The sequence below is a fragment of the Cavia porcellus genome, unplaced genomic scaffold, assembly GCF_034190915.1.
Source record: "Cavia porcellus strain 051 isolate PalLab524CR breed Dunkin Hartley unplaced genomic scaffold, mCavPor4.1 scaffold_4, whole genome shotgun sequence".
NCBI classification, from domain to species: domain Eukaryota; kingdom Metazoa; phylum Chordata; class Mammalia; order Rodentia; family Caviidae; genus Cavia; species Cavia porcellus.
The window spans coordinates 102,001,484-102,017,805 of NW_026947487.1; the positions used below are offsets into that span (position 1 = coordinate 102,001,484).

General features: G+C 47.3%; 1 protein-coding gene and 1 long non-coding RNA gene across 3 annotated transcripts; one reads left to right on the plus strand and one right to left on the minus strand.

The window, feature by feature from the left end:
- Window positions 1-4: 4 nt before the first annotated feature.
- On the minus strand, window positions 5-13,588 carry Nqo1 (NAD(P)H quinone dehydrogenase 1). Of its 2 annotated transcripts, none has more exons than XM_005004596.4 (6): window positions 10,491-10,639; window positions 7,514-7,681; window positions 7,285-7,415; window positions 2,858-2,971; window positions 2,053-2,154; window positions 5-870 (listed from the first exon to the last, which is right to left on the minus strand). In XM_005004596.4, the coding sequence occupies exons 2-6, from the start codon at window positions 7,620-7,622 to the stop codon at window positions 565-567; spliced, it is 762 nt and encodes a 253-aa protein (XP_005004653.1). In that variant the 5' UTR covers window positions 7,623-7,681; window positions 10,491-10,639; the 3' UTR covers window positions 5-564.
- LOC111757428 (uncharacterized) lies at window positions 10,396-14,597 on the plus strand. Its single transcript, XR_002791777.2, has 2 exons — window positions 10,396-10,462; window positions 12,675-14,597. It is a non-coding gene; the product is annotated as an uncharacterized LOC111757428 (long non-coding RNA).
- The last annotated feature ends 1,725 nt before the right edge of the window (window positions 14,598-16,322 follow it).

The following is a 16,322-nucleotide window of genomic DNA, read 5'->3' on the forward strand; positions in this document are numbered from 1 at the left end:
AGAGTGAAGTAAAGAGACTTTTATTGACTATTCATTTCAAGGCATTTGTACTGTATATAACAAGTTGAGGAATATTCATGTGAAGCTTTTTAGCCAGTATATAGTAACTGAAATCAGTACCCATCATAAATGACCATCAGACTACTATTAACAAGTTTATGTCCCTTAAGGAGAGATTCAGTAACTTTTTTTCTCTAAGAATTCCCTTCTGCCATAAACCATACAGAGGTCATTAAAATAGATCATTGGAGAGTTAAGTACTGTGTAGCCAAAGTTAGCCCTAAAGACTTAGCCCTAAAAGAAGACATTAAACTCTGCAGATGATCTTTAAAAATACAGCATCTTTCTGGAAACACTTCTGCCTGTTTTATATCCCAGTTGGCCTCTGGCATACAGATTTTGGCCTTATGCCAAAATATTAAGTTACATTCAATAGTAAGACTTTTTGAAAATATATAAAGGCAGTCTGTTCCTTCTGTTCATTTCTTGGGGAAAAAAATCTTCAAAGCAAGTCAAGGAAGCTGAAAAATACATTTGCCTGAAAGTTAGAAACCTAAGTACATCTTATTTTCTAGCTTTGATCTGGTTATCAGTTGGAATGGGCTTGCCCAAATGATGGCCCACAGAAAGGCCATACTTATTGTTTTTCTGCTCATCTTCTATCTCCTTTTTCAATAAGAATCCTGCCTGAAAGTTTAAGTCAAAAAGGCTGCTTGGAGCAAAATACAGAGGTGTCTCATCCCAAATATTCTCCAGGCGTTTCTTCCATCCCGCTAGGATTTCAGTTCGCACATCTGGTGGAGTATGCCCAATGCCATATGTCAGCTGAGGTTCTAAGACTTGAAAGCCACAAAAATGCAGAGTGCCACTCTGGGGAGACACAAGCCACAGAGATAAATTACAATTAACCATATGCAGTTCACCCAATAAATGAACACCAAAAGTTGGTCAGGGCTTCCCAGTGAGCCTCCACTTAACCACAGGAAGTCATTTCTTAAATTGCCTAGGGCTCTTATAGTGTGGTAGAAAACTGGAGAAGCCTAGGGAGACTGGAGAGAAGTGTGAGTCATCTGGACAGAACCAGGCAGTGTACACTAAGAGCCAGGTGCAGCAGTCCTCGGCCACGAGACGGTGACATTGGACACGTGCACCAGGAGGCTCAGTTCAATCGTATTCTCTCACCTGCCCAGCCGCGCTCGCTAGCTGTTACCTATTTTAGCCTATTTAACGAAGCTCTACTTGAAATTAATAAAACCTTGAAAGTTTGCCAACTTGGCCCTTCTGCCAAAAGTTCTATTACATTAGGGAGAATTTCACTTTCTTGGCAACTGACTCTTGCCAAGGCATGCAGATGTGCATTTCTCTGCCTGTCCACATAAGGAGAGAACTCAGGTGGTCACTTTACTCTTCTCCCAGCCCCTTTCTTAGAAAAGATTATGTTGAGAGTCCAGCACTCCAACAGGCCCACCTTAGAATTCAGTATTATCATCTCTGAAATGGGCTGTGCTAATCATTTCTTAAACTCTGGGCTCACATAGCATAGTCTGTGAGGCTGTACCACATTGCAGGAGAAGGCCAGGAAGATTGGAGGCCAGTATGAGACATCTGGAGGGGAGTAGGGCCCCAGGGTACACAAATCAAGGGCAGGTGTACTAGTTCTTGGTTAAGACACAATGACATTTGACCATGCTGTTGACACAGAGGTCTGGGACATCAGGCAAATTTTAAAGGAAGTCCCCAATAGTTATGAATCATTACTATGCTTTTTATATTTTGGGGGTCTGGGGTACTGAACCCAGAGTCTTCTCACTGAGTTACCTTTCCAGACTATTTTTTTTTTTTATTTTTGACTCAGACAGGATCTTGCTGAGTTGCCCAGGCTGAGCTCAAACTTGTGATCTTCTGGCCTTAGCCTTCCAAGTGGGTAGGATTACAGGGATGTGCTCCTGGCTGTTCTTGTGCTTTATCTTCACATCTGTAGTTCTCAGCTACTTTACCTCATGGAAAGCTCAATTAATGAATTCCCCTGAAGGTTCACTGAGAAGGAGTTACCTGAATTGGCCAGAGAATAATGTTCATGTCCCCATGGATACCCTTGAGTGAGTACATGGATTCACTGCCACCAGTAGTGATGGAAAGCACAGCCTTTTTATTCTGGGAAAGAAAAAACAAGCTTCATCACCACCACTCCCTGGCCACAGCACATTAATGAGCCAGCCCCAGGGAAAGGAACACACAAGTCCACTTTATTTGCTGTTTACCTTACCTGATACCTTGGTTCCTCTGAGCCAAACAGCATGACTCTGCAGAAGTCCCAGCCTAGACAAGCCACAGACAGCAAGCCAGGGCTCCATATCATCTCTGAAATGGGCTGGGCTAATCATTCTTTAATTATTCAGGCTCAGCAGGTCCAGGCTGTCCCTGTCACTGGAATTGGTAATGGCTTCTGGCTGCCTCTGTGGAGTTACTTCTTTTTGTTGGCTTTGGTTTGGTTTTGGGGTTTTTGTTTGTTTTTTTTTTTCATACCAGGGACTGAACTCATGACCTCAAGCTTGCCAAGCAGGAACTTGGGCTGCTGAGCTAAACCCCTGGCCCAGTCTCACTACGTAGTTCAGACTGGTCTTGAACTCAGTCACTATGTAGTCCAGGCTGACCTCAAACTTGAAGCAATCCTCCTGCCTCAGCCTCCCTGAGTACGGAGATTACAGTCAGGCACCACTACACCTGGCCTACATCTTGTTTTTCTCTTTCCCATAGTACTAGGCATACAATAGTGTCTAGTTGTACTCAAAATTCTGCCTCCAGACAGAATCTACCCAGAATCCAGCTGTTGGGAAACTCAGAACCGTTCACCTACCTGGAAAGGCCCCTTGTCGTACATGGCAGCATAGGTGTAGGCAAACCCTCCTGTGAACACTCGCTCAAACCAGCCTTTCAGAATGGCAGGGACTCCAAACCATTGAAGTGGGAACTACAGGACAGAAGACACCCACAACTCAGATCAAGGACAGCTCCCATCTGCCCCCTAAGCATGGAAGATGGCCTGTGGTGCTTAGCAATGCCCATGATGTCACCATTGAAAGAACCCAGACAGGCCATTTTTCATTTCCTCAGGAGGAGTTAGCATGTACAAGAAAATGAAGTCTGAAGACACAGTTCAGAGGTTAGAGAACCTGCTCAGTCTGCGTGAGGTCCTGAGTGGGACCCCAGCAATGCCCTCCCCCCAAAAAAAAGGAAGGAGAGGGAGAGAAAGAGGAAAAAAGAAAATCTGTGAATGGTACTACATACCCGTAGACCCAGATACTCAGGAGGCTGAGGTGGGAGCAAGCTTAACACGTTCATGATGTGGCTGTGACTTGTATGTCTTGCTACCAGTGGCTTGAACCATAGGTTGGTTGTATGTACATCATGACTGTCCCATAGGCAGCATGGGACAGTTCCATCAGGTGATACAAGCCACCCAACAAGACAGGCATACATGTACCACCAGTGGTCAAGTCAGCAGGAGTGACTCAAACCCAGTCTGGGGAGCTTTTTTTTTTTTTTGAGACAGAGTCTCACTATGTGGTTCAGTCTAGCCTTGAACTCTGTATTAGCCGAGGGTGTCCTTGAACGTGTGGAACCCTCTTGTCTCAGCCTCCTGATTACAGGCATGTGCAGGTGTTTGCTACCATGCTCAGGCCCAGTCTGTGGAATTTAGCAATACCTTGTTTCAAAATTTAAAAAGGCTGGGTGTAACTGAATTTGAAGGCCCTGGTTCAATCCCCAGTACCACCAAAAAGGAAAGAAAGAAATATACATTATACCATCCAACTCACAGAATAAGAAAAGAGAAAATTATTTTTCTTGTCCAGCCAAATTGGCACTCCAATCTTTGCCTAAAATTACAAATATTAACTAGGGATTTGGCTCAGTGGCACAAGAACCTACCTGGCAAGCACGAAGTCATGAATTCAATTTCCCAGTACAAAAAAAATGACCCTAAAATTACAAATATTGGCTGGGTCTGAATAAAGTCAGAAGAATAAGATTTGTTGTCCTGCAAGCACATTTGGCAACAGAGTCTGAATAACAGATGGCAGATAACTTGGCTTCAGTGTGTGAAGCCTAAATATTCTTCTGAGAGCTTAATATCTACATACCAAATATGTGACTGTCACCTGTGTACATGAGTGTGTAAAACCTTATCATTTAGAATAAACAAAAGCACTCAAAAATTTGTGTGTGTGTGTGTGTGACACTATGGTTTATCAGAGATTTCCCACAGCAAAAACTTAGCTGGATGTGATGATTCATGCCTATATCCCAGCTAATGGAGAGGCTGAGGCAAGAGAACTGCAAGTTCGGGGCTGGCCTAGGCAATTTAGCAAGATCCTGTCTCGGAAGAAGAAAATGGCTGGACATGTAGCTGAGAGCTCCCTAGGTTTGAGCCTCAGGTACTACATAAAAAAGAAGGGGAGAAAGGAATTAGTAGAAAGCTAGTTGCAACAGTCTTCTCCCATATTTAAAGGAGCTAATGGAGGGGCTAATAATCATACAACAAGACACACAGGGTTGACACAAGGTTGACAGCCCTGAATCTGCCACTTAACTAACACGTGACCTTTGCTATACAAGCCCCACAGCTTGTCTGTTTCATTCGCCTCATCTGTCAAACGATGGCTCTGGTAGTCTCAAGGAGCTTCTCACAGCTCTTACCTCTGACACTCGCAGGGCAAAGGGCCAGATCAGCAGCTGGTACCATCAGTGAATGGGTTTGTCTGGCAAGGAGATTTGGTCCTCTGTGAATACACTATGATCAGATCTGAAAACAGAACTGGTTGGCTCAGAGGTTTTAAAAGTTTAGTCAGGCTGGGCCTGGTGGTACATGCCTGTAATCCCAGAACTTGGGAGGCTGAGGCAGGAGGATTGCTGCGAGTTCCAGGCCAGCCTGGTCTACAAAGTGAGTTCAAGTCCAGCCTGAACTACAGAGCGAAACCCTGCTAAAAAAAAAAAAAAAAGAAAAAGTTTATGGTTCTAGGGGTGTAGCTCAGGGTGGAGCGCATATTGCTGTCTCTCAAGTTGCTCTTGGAGAAGGGAGAACAGCGAGCAGGAAGCCAGCCCCCAGAGTCCCTTCGTACCAACTGATATACTCTTCCCAGGACACTTTCCTTACATGCGGGAAGGCTGCCACAGCACATGGATTTTGCTAAAGTTTTTTCTGTGATTTTTCAGCAAACTGTTATAATAAACACAAATTCCCAGTACCCTTAGGTGCAGTGCTGTTGGGCAGCACACAAGCTGCACAGTTACATGGTAGTGAAGAAAACTTCTGCATCCAACAGAAGCTAAATCTAAAGGCCAACAAGATCCTTTCTGATGACACAGTGATTCTGAAACGAGAACCGAAAAGTGCCCCTGCTGCTGCCCTGGCTGTACAATAAGATGTAGTTAAAAAAAAAAAAAGAAAGAAAGAAAGAAAACGAAAGAACGGTCGACAAGCTGGGTGGTGGTACAACCTGTCCTCCCAGCACTCAGGAGGATGAAGATCATTGTGAGTTCGAGGCCAGCATGGGCTACATAGTGAGTTCAAGGGCAGTGTGAACCACACAATCACAGCCTGTCTCCAAAACAAACAAATTGGGGATAGAGCTCAGAGGCACAAGTGCCTGCCTGACAAGCACAAGGTCATGAGCTTGATCCCCGGTACCCAAACAAACAAATGTGGATGGACATAAATCAGTGATAGTGAACTTTTAGGAGAAAGGACTTTTCACTGGGTGCTTTGTAGTTGACTGAATAGTTGCAAAAACTAGCTGGCATTGCTTTGCTTGTGAAGTGTGCAGAGCCATGTACACCCCATGTTCACTGTCATAGAACCCCTGGGGCTGGCGATGTCGCTCAGTGGCAGGGTGCACGGCTCAAATGCATGAGGCCCTGGTTCCCTCCCTGTTTCTGGGGGGAAAAAAAGCCTGGTGGGGACAGTGAGAACAGCCTGGCACTTTCAGGGAAGACAACTGTGAAGATGCACACAGCCCAGTGTCTTCTCAATGTCAGATCTTGAAGACCTAAAAAGCCTTCATCTTGTAATGATTTGATTAGTTCTATAATATGCATTATGTATTTAATGTGCGGTAAAGATGGGGACAACTATTTGGAAGTAACTAGAGACATTGCATAAACAGTGAAGATCTCCAGTGGACTTGCTTTGAAACCTTTATTTCTTTAAATTGTTTCTTTTTGAACTGTTTTGTTCTATTTAACCTTACCCTCTTTAAGATAAAAAACAAGTGTGTAGGACTGATAACTATATATTTTTTTTCTTTTTCTTTTTTATCGGTACCAGGGATCGAACTCACGACCGCCTGCTTGCAAGGCAGGTGCTTATGCTGCTGAGCTAAATCCCCAGCCCCCCTGATAACCATATTACTAAGTTTTTGTTGAATCATTGAGCAGAACTGTTGTCAGTGTCACTATTTGAATATCACTTTATATACTTTAATTTTGTAACCTAAACAACTATTTCTAAGATGACAATATGTAACTTATCAACTGGTGATGTCATCATTTATTTTTCTGTAATTCTGTATTATTTCTACCCTTTTTTCTTCTATTTTTTTTTTGTTTCTATTTAAATAAATTTTTTTAAAAAGACATTAAAAAAAAAAAAAGATGCACACAGCCCCAATATTCACTGCTAAATAGCAAGGTGGCTTCAGGGAGAAGAGAGGACACCAACCAGGTGCTGCCTGCACTGCGCAGGGCCAGCTCCCCTCAGCCGGGACACTGCGTCAGCACAGAAGTCATCGTCTCACACGGCATTCTACAAACTGGGGCTGTGCGGGAGAGGCACAAAGGGTAGGCTGTGAGAGTCCACCCGAAATCATGATGTGAAGGGAAAGTTAGGGGCAACTAGGAGAAGAAAAGCTGGAAGCTTACGAGTCACTTTGCAATCACATTCCTGTACGCAAAGAGTAGTCAGCTAGACTGACAAAACACACCAATCTGTGCGATGCTACGCCTTTGTCTTGTTTGTTTGGGGTTTTGTTTGGTTTTATTGAGATGAGGTTTCACTATATAGTTCAGGCTGACCTCGACTCCCAGTAGTCCTCCTGCCTCAGCCTCCCAAGTGCTGGGATAACAGGTGTGCACCATCACGCCCAGCTAGTGCTGCAGCTTTGAAGCCATCACAGGTTTTACAGAGAATGCAGCAAAGTGGTGACTAAGATCCCACAGCTAATCAGGTGACTGGCTGAGAACTCAGGTGAGCGAGCCACCCCTTCTGAGGTCCTGTCCCCGCCATACCTGAAATATCAGAAGGTCCGCCTCTTCCACCTTCTTTTGCTCAGTCACAATATCCGGGCTCAGGCGGCTTTCTTTATATGCTAGAGCAGACTCGGCAGGATACTGAAAGTTCTCAGGGTCCTTCAGTGCACCTGGCAAGAGGCACAGGAGAGGTCGAGGCCAGAGAGACCAAGGCTGGGCTGCCAAGCCCACGGGCCAGTGGCACCACAAAAGGAGAGGGTGCGCCTACCTGTGATGTCCTTCCTGGAAATGATGGGGTCGAACTTCATGGCGTAGAGGTCAGACACGGCCACCTCCCATCCTTTCCTCTGCAGAGCCTCCACGGCAGCCTCCTTCATGGCATAGTTGAAGGACGTCTTCTCCGAGTGAGCCAGTATGATCAGTGCTCTCCTGAGGGCTTAGACACACAAGAGGCAAATGGAGGAGCCCCAGCACACGCCAAGTATCCCTTACTCTAAGGAACTTTAGAAGTGTTTCAGAGTTCAGAATTTTTCAGAGTTCTCATTTTGTAGTTCAGGCTGGCCTTGAGCTTGCAGCAATCCTCCTGCCTCAGCCTCCTGAATGCCAGGAGTGCAGGTGTGCATCACCACACCTGGCTGATTTTGGATTTTCTGCTTAGGGATGCTTTGCCTGTGCTAACCAGCTTCAGCTATAGGGGAGCTGGGTGCGGTGAAGGAAGAGGTGACTGTGGCTACTGCACATGGGGCTGCTGCAACGCATCTGTCTCAGTCCATTTGCTGCTGCTACTGCCGATTACCACAGATTGCAAGTTTATAAGCACTTTACTTAGCTGCAATACTAGCTTACTTACTAAGCTCCCACTTCTAGAGGCTGGGAGGCCAAGAGGCTGCATCTGGTGAAGGGCTTCTTGTTGGTGGAAACGCTCTGCAGCGTCCTACAGTGGTACAGGGGAACCCTGAGTAGACCCACTCTACCTAACCCGAGGCAGCACCCTGCTCATCCCAGAATGGCTTAGTCCATTCATGAGTGCAGAGCTTTCAGGATCCAATGGAACACCTCTTGGAAGTCCCCTCCTCCTCCCATGCCTTTGTGCACTCCTGGGGATTGAACTCAGGGCCTTCGCACTGGGCTATAGCCCCAGTTTCACCCCAACCATCTATCTTCTGTTTAAAGAAAAAAAAAATTGGGGGCTGGGGATTTAGCTCAGCAGCATAAGCACCTGCCTTACAAGCAGGCGATCATGAGTTCGATCCCTGGTACCGATAAAAATGAAAAAGACAAAAAAAAAATTTTTTTTTTTTTGAGACAGGGTCTTGCTATGTCGTTCAGACTGCCCTTGAACTTGCAGCAATCCACCTGCCTCAGCCTCCTGAGTGCTGGGATTACAGGTGTGTGCATCCCCATGCCTGACTTTCTTAAATTTTGAGACCGGGGCTTGCTAAATTTCCAAGCTACTCAGCCTGGATTTGAATTTTCAATCTTCCAGCCTCAACTTCGCAGAGAGCTGGGGTGCACCATCATACCCTGCCTGGCCCATCATTTCATGGCTTCCCAAGGGGACTTAGTGAGAAAGGAAGCCGCAGCACCCGCCCCCCCCAACAAGAGAAGTGAAGCTCAGGTGAATGGGCCAGGGATGGAGCTCAGTGTGCTTTGTGTGTTGGAAGCCCTGGGAGTGATTCCCAGCGTGGAAAGGGAGGAGAAAAAAGAATCACTAATGAATTAAAAGAGGCATTATTTAATAAACGATTGAATAAATGGTGTTGGCATATTAAATAGCCATCTCTATGAAGATAAAATGGTCTCCTTAGAAAACTAATGTGGGTGCGAATAGTCATTATAGTGCTTAGTCTGGCCTGCGGAAGTGACTAAAAGGATGCACAACAATTTTTGTGAGTGGGTGCCGGGAATGTGTTTTCTTCCTTTCTTTGTTTCTTTCTTTCTTTTTAAAGGCTTTCATTTGTGGCAATCCACCTGTCTCAGCCTCCCACTTAGAGCTATGTGTCACCATGCCTGGTTTGAGAATCTTTTTTGGAGGGGGCAGGTACTGGGAATCAAACTCACGACCTCGAACTTGCCAGGCAGGCACCAACAAGAATCATTTTTAAGGAAAGACTACAATAAGTTAGCATGATGGAAAAGCCTGACAGGGAAAGCCTGTCAGAAAAAAAAAAAAAAAATTGGTTGACAGAAGACACCATAAGCAGAATCAAAGGACAAACAGCTGGGAGAAGAAATCTGCAATTCTTATTTTTGAAATTTTATTTAAATAAAGACTAAACAAAACAGAAAATAGGCAGAAATAATATATACGTTCAGAGAAAAAAATAAGCAGTAAGAAATCCCAGTTGATGTTTACATATTGTCATTTTACAAATAGTTGTTCAAGATACAAAAATGGAACATGTAAAGTGGGAATTCAAACTTCGAGACCGCAAGAAATCTGCAATTCTTACCACAAATCACCTCACAGAATGCCTACGATTAGAAGAAGACAAAGGCTACAAGAGAAAATTGACAAAACTGGGTGTGGTGGCTCACGCCTGTAATCCCAGCACTTGGGAGGCCGAGGCAGGAGGATCATTGCAAATTTGAGACCAACTTGGGCTGCAAAGTGAGCTCAAGGCCAGCCTAGTCTTGCATAGCAAAACCCTGTCTCAAAAGGACAAAGGAAAAAAGAGAGAGAGAGAGAGAGAGAGAAAACTGAATGAAGATTTCACCATCACACAGGGAGAAATGCAAAAGCAACAAAAATGAACAGATTCTCTGGCTGGCTGGACTGCCAGGAAAATGGAATAAAAATTCACTCAGTATTTACTCATAAGATTGCAAAAAATTAAGACAAATAACATTGAGAGCTACATAGATTGTTGAAAAACTAACCTATTATCGGTGGGAAGATCAATTGCCTCCAGCTTTTGGGAAAGCAGGCTGTATCTTTTAAATTTTCAGGCATAAATCTTTGGCCCAGCTCACCAGTTGGGTGATCTGTTCCACAGACTAAATATTATCAAGATACATAGGAACAAGGAGGTATACAGCATCATTCTTTTCATTGCAAAAATTAGCTATGACTTGTTGCCTACTTAGGGGGAATTTCTGAGTAAACTGTGCTCTAGCCATACACTACAGGATTTGGTGTGGGCGGGGTGGGGTGGGGGTGGCTGGACCTTGGGCTCTCTAAGATCCAGTGGAATAGGAGTTCAATGGTGATTCGAAGGTAAGCAGCCAGGGGGAACAGGACTCACCCAAAGGTAATCAGCCTGCGTCACTAATTTCCTTTCCCCGTGTGGCCCCGGGTGTGTCGGGGTTGCTGCGGGCAGGGCCGGGCCCTGGTCTCCGGCTGTCGCAGGAAGTCGCCCCGCTGGCGCGAGGTGGAGAGGCCGGGAGGCGGGCGGAGCCCGGGTGGGCCCGGAACGCCTCGGCGCCGGCCAAAGGCCGCAGGAGAGGAAGCAGGCCGCCTCCCTCGGCCACCAGCCGGCCCGCCCTGGGCTTGTGCAGCTGCCGCTGGGCGCCCCAAGTCGCAGGCATCCGAGGGAGGCAGGGGCCAGGCAGGGTCCCGCCAGTGTCGCTCCTGCGTCCTTCACATCCTGGGGCCAAAGCTCCAGGGATCTCCTCGCTCACCCTAGGCGCTGGGCCCCCTTCTACATCTTTATTTTTTGACCGAACTCTGTTTTCTGGACTCACATTCATTACCCTTTCCTGCCAGTTAAATAGCAGCAGGCCGTGCAAGCTGCCTCAGCCTCCTCAGTGCTGGGACTACAGGGTGTGGGCCACTCCCCTAGCTTCCATCTTTGTTAATGTGTCTCTCTCTGTGCGCTGGTGCACTGTGCAAATCACAGGCCAAGCTAAATTAAGGAGGAACTTTCCTTCCTTTCCCACCACCTACCACTTTTTTGTTTGGAATACTGAGGCTCAAATCCGGGGTCTCTCTGGTCCAGGTGCTCTACCACTAAGCTACATCCCCAGCCCTTTATGTTTTATTTTGAGGCTCTTGGCAAGTTGCCCAGGCTGGTTTTGAACTTGTGATCTTCTGGCCTCTGAGATCACAGGCGTGCAGCACTGTGTGGGAACCATCTGTCTATTTCCACTCGGAAACCACACCACCCAACTTTTCTTCCTCCCTCTGAATCCTCAGCCTCTCTGCAGTTGTGTTATTGGGCACCTACTATTCACCAAGCACTGTTCTGAGCACTTGGGATCCAGCACTGTTTCAAATAGATGCAAATCTGTCTTGAAGGCACATACATTCCCCATGGTCAGGATTACCTGGGCCGTCCCCCCCCCCCACAGCTAAACCTCGTTATCTAAGACCCAAATCTTCCCATTTTCCCTCAGTAACCCCCCCCCAAATCCCAGCACTCTGGGAGGCTGAGGCGGGGGACTGAAAGTTTAAGCCCAGGCTGGATTTAGGAAAGGCCCTGTCCCCCACCAAAAAAAGGAAAAAGGTGGGGATATAGCTCAGTGTGAAGACCCTAAACCCTAAATTCAATCCTCAGTATCAAGGTGATGGTGAAAAAATCCCTAAGTACAGAACAGTCTACAGGGTTAGGAAACTGATGCCGCCCTAATTGGAGGAAGGGGCACAAAGGCCTTGTGGCAGCTGAAGAATGAAACGCAGTGGTTCCTTCTCTGTGATTTCACTCACAGTCAACCAAGACCTACAAATGTTAAATGGGCCACTGCAGAAACAAATCATAAATTTTTTGTTTTTTGAAACAGGGTTTTGCTATGCAGTTCAGGCTGGCCTTGAATTTGCGGGGATTCTCTGCCTCAGCTTCCCAAGTGCTGGAATTACAGTATGCACCACCATGAACGGCTTGTAAATTTATTTATTTATTTATTTGGTTTTGTTTTTTTGAGACAGAGTCTTGCTGTGTGGTGCAGGCTGGTCTTGAACTCATTTGTGTAGCTCAGATTAATCTTCAACTCATGGCAATCCTTATGCCTCAGCCTCCTAAATGCTAGGATTATAGGTATGTGCCACCATACCTGGCTTGATTCACAAGTTTTAAGTAATTTTTATTCCGATATTGCGTTATAATTGCCCTATTGTTACTTCTTGTTGTTAGTCTCCTACTAGGCCTAATTTACTAGTTTCTCGCAGGTGTGTCAGTGCAGGAAGGAGCAGTATACACAGGGTTCTATGCAGCAGTGCAGGCAGTCTCAGGCATCCACTAGCAGGCTTGGAAAGTAAGCCCGTGGGGGCTGCAGAGAGAAACAGCAGCTCACAAGCACACAGAAGGCCTCATCAGCTGTGAAAAGCCCTTCCCTGCATCTCTCCCAGCGTGTCACCGCCAAGTTTCCAACCAACAGCTCTGCCTTTCTTGTGCATTCTGCTAACTAGATTTGCATGTCAACTGTAAGTGGCAATCTCTTTCCTTTTAGCAAGATGAGAGTCTAGATCATGTCTGTGCCTTGTGTGTTTTCAGAGACGACACAGGTTAGAGGTGAGGAAACTGGAAAGGTGGATCCTGCCCAGTTGAATGAATAAATGGTTTCTAAGTCCTCGTCCCGGCCAATCTCGGAGACAGGCTCTCTGAAAAAGTCCTCTGACCTCGGCAGTGCTGTGGACCCGGATGCTTAGGGGTGAGCAAGTATCAGAACACTGGAGACTGTTATGGCTCCTGGCTGATGTCATTGAAATGGACCAGTACTGGATGGGGTTTGCCAAATAAAAGAGTCACCAATGTCTGAATGTCTCCAGGGCCAGACTGCTTGGAGCTGGGCCCCCTCTCTCTCCAACTAGACAGCGGGTTCCCCACTCAAGCACCTACAGTCGTCAGATCTTCGCATTTTCCTCCAGAAGCTGGAAGTGCACTTTTTAAGTGAAACCGTCTAGTTGTATTTTAGGTATTAGCAGCTTGCTCTAAAATGTTTTCTATACTAGAAGGCCAAAGGGGCTGCGTACACAGGGTTAGGTTTGGCCCCTCTTGGTTACTTTCCCACCCGCCGGGAAGCGCTTTTTGCTTCCCTGCGTGAGTACTCCCTGACCGCCTGCCAGGTTTGTACCGGGCGCTGGGGGCGGTTACGGTGCTGATTGGCCCCTCGGGGTAGAAACAGAAGCTCCCCTTCTCCCGGACACTGGTCAAGGACCATCCCAGGACGCGAACCTCTGCAACGTTTCAGTTTTGGACCAAGACACAAAGGCTACTCCCTCGCGTTTTCCTCCAGACCAACGAAGCTGAAGCTCCGGGGGACGGGGGGGCCGGACAGGACAAGACAGGACGGGACAGGACAGTACAGGGCGGGAGTCCCTTCGTGCAGCACTCACCAGCCATGGCTTCCGCAGAGCGCCGCCGAGCTGCAGCCTCCTGAACGCTGATTGGCTGAGCTGCTGGTTGCCGGGCGACCAGACTAAGGCCGGAAAGTAGCCGAGCTGCTCTGGCTGCAATTGGAAGGTGTCCCGCGCGCGGGGAGCAGAGCTCAGAGCTTTATACCCGCCGGGCCCAGCCCACTGCAGCCGGGAGTGCCAGCGAGAGAGGGAGGGGCGAGGCGTGCGCACCCTGGGAACTGCCAGAGCGCCCCGGAAAGAGTCGTAGGGCACTCAGTAGACACCCCTGGGTGTCAAAGTCCAGAAGGGTCCTTTGGGGGCTAAAGAGTGAGCGCGGCCTTAAAGATCTGAATGGGGGTGGGTGGCAACCCTGTCCGCCCTGTTAAGGCCCTTGGGACACTGAGAGTACTTTGCAACTGGTGGCAAGTTTGTTGGCACGCCTGGCCTCTCCCAACTCTGGAAAATCGCCATAGACTGGAGCGGGGCGGGTTGTGGCTGACCAAGGGTGGGATTGTGCTGAGTCACTGTGAGTCCGGCAGGAGACCTGCTCCGTGGAAGCGGATTATTTTCTCCTGCGAGGTTCAGCTGCAGCACTTGGGGGGCCACAGCGGGCTCTTGCCCGTGTGAATGCCTCGGGTCACCCTAGCTCCTTAGGGACAGCCAGTAGGGAACTCATCCGTTTGCTCCTGCGAGCTAGTGCTCGGTAGGGCAAGGCTGGTCGGGAGAGGGTAGCCAGGGGAGCTTAATGGTTTTCCCTTTAAACTTGAAAGGTATAAACAGAACAGCAAAAAGTTCAAATCTGTATAAGTAAAGGTTACAGTAAAATTATCCGATGAAACAGAAGAGATATTATCAAAAGGCCAATAATTTTTTTGGTATTTTTTTGAGGCCAAGAGTTTTTAAATGATAAGTAACCAAAAGAATAAAAAGGAGGGGCTGGGGATTTAGCTCAGCGGCATAAGCACCTGCCTTGTAAGCAGGCGGTCGTGAGTTCGATCCCTGGTACCGATAAAAAATTAAAAAAAAAAGAATAAAAAGAATAAAAAGGAAAAAGGTGGGGGAAGTGAACGGAGCATTTTACCTCTGGTGCAATATCTAAGGAGATCTAGGGAAAGTCAGTCATCAAAATAATACGTAGTGGGGCTGGGGATTTAGCTCAGCGGCATAAGCACCTGCCTTGCAAGCTGGCAGTCTTGAGTTCGATCCCCGGTACCGGTAAAAACGAAAAAGACAAAAAAAAAAACATTATAATAATACGTAGTATTTTTGATAGTGGTATAGGGAAATTGAACCCAGGACCTCTACCACTGAGCTTCATGTACATCATTGTTTATTTAGCTAGGCTCCTATGTAGCTCAAGCTGGCCTTGAACTCATTGTGTACTGGAACTCAGTGATCCTGGCCCCTCCACTGATGGAGACATGGATCACCATACCTGGTTTATCTGGATAAATTGCCCAGGCTGGTCTTTAATTTGCAATTCTGCCAGGGCCTCCCAATTATTCTTTTCTCTTGAGACAGGGTCTTGCTATATAGTTCAAAATGACCTTGAACTCACTATGTTTGAAATTGTGGTGATCCTCCTGACTCAGCTGGAATTACAGGCCTGTAACATTATGCTGTGCTAGTAGCTGGGATTAGTTAAGTCCCACCCAGAGTCAGAATCCTCAGGCTTTTTTCTTTTTTTGAGATAGGCTCTCCTATGTAGTTTGTGGTGGCCTTGAACTCACTAGGTAGCCCAGACTGGCCTTGAATTTGTGGAAACCCTCCTGGCTCAGGCCACCCAAGGGGCTGAAATGACAAGAGTGCTCTACCACATCTGGCTAGAGTCAGAATTACTATTATTATCATTTTTTGGTACTGGGGATTGAACTCATGACCTTGCACATGCCAGGCAGGAGCTTGTGACACTGAGCCCTAGAGTCCCGGGCCCTAGAGTCAGAATTCTTTTCTTTGAGACGGGGTCTCTCTTTGCAGTTCAGGCTGGCTTTGAGCTCACTTTGTAGCCCAGGCTGGGCTCCAACTCGCAAGGATCCTCCCACCTCGTCTCACAAGTACTGAGATTACAGGCGTGAGCCACCATGCCCGGCTTAGAGTCAGAATTCTTGAGACTACCTCTGGTTAGCCACTAATAATGCTTTGCTCTTTGAGCTCTGATTGCTTCCCCTACAGAAATGTGGCTTGGTTCTGTTCTGCATGCTCTCAAGATCCCTTTATGCTTGTACTCCTGGGCAGTCCAAGCCTGTACAATTCCCATGCTTTTTTCTGAAGTGGGCTCCTCACAGGTGACCAAAAAAAACAGTGACCTGGTGCCACCCACCATGCCCACGGTGGGCAGTGGGTCAGGACGTGGAGCAGGGAGTTTCTGTCGCCTTCATTATCTGGTATAAAGAGCAGGACCAGGCGAATCCTCAGGAGGGCCCTGTCCCCCTGACGGAAAAACACAAACAGCCTCATTAGTCATCCGCTAATCCACGCTGTCCATGTGTGCGGCTGCTTTTCTGCACCAGAAGGTCCCCAAAGTCCCCTTGCTTTTTTCTGAGCTGCAGGTGACAGAGTGTCCCTTAGTGCCACTCTCGGGCCCGTCTGGGGAGCAGGGGAGCTGCTGTCCTCAGTGGTTCCTGTGGATACAGACAAGCGGCCAGGAGTCCCTGGAGGAGGCGGGTCCTTGGTGTTGGGGAAGGCAGTTTCTATGAACCCTGCCCTGCGCTGCCCTCTCATCCCCCTCCACCACCTCTGTCACACAGGAACTGTTCCCTCACCTGAATTAGTTAGGTTCCTGCTGGGCTTAGAACACTGTACTTAA

Bases quoted from the DNA above. Each gene is read 5' to 3' on its own strand.
- Nqo1 (XM_005004596.4), bottom strand. From the start codon at position 7,622: ATGAAGGAGGCTGCCGTGGAGGCTCTGCAGAGGAAAGGATGGGAGGTG. The intron at 7,416-7,513 runs GTAGGCGCACCC...GCCTCTTGCCAG, and splicing joins TTCCAGGAAGGACATCACAG to GTGCACTGAAGGACCCTGAG. The intron at 2,155-2,857 runs GTAGGTGAACGG...TTTCTTTCCCAG, and splicing joins ACGACAAGGGGCCTTTCCAG to AATAAAAAGGCTGTGCTTTC.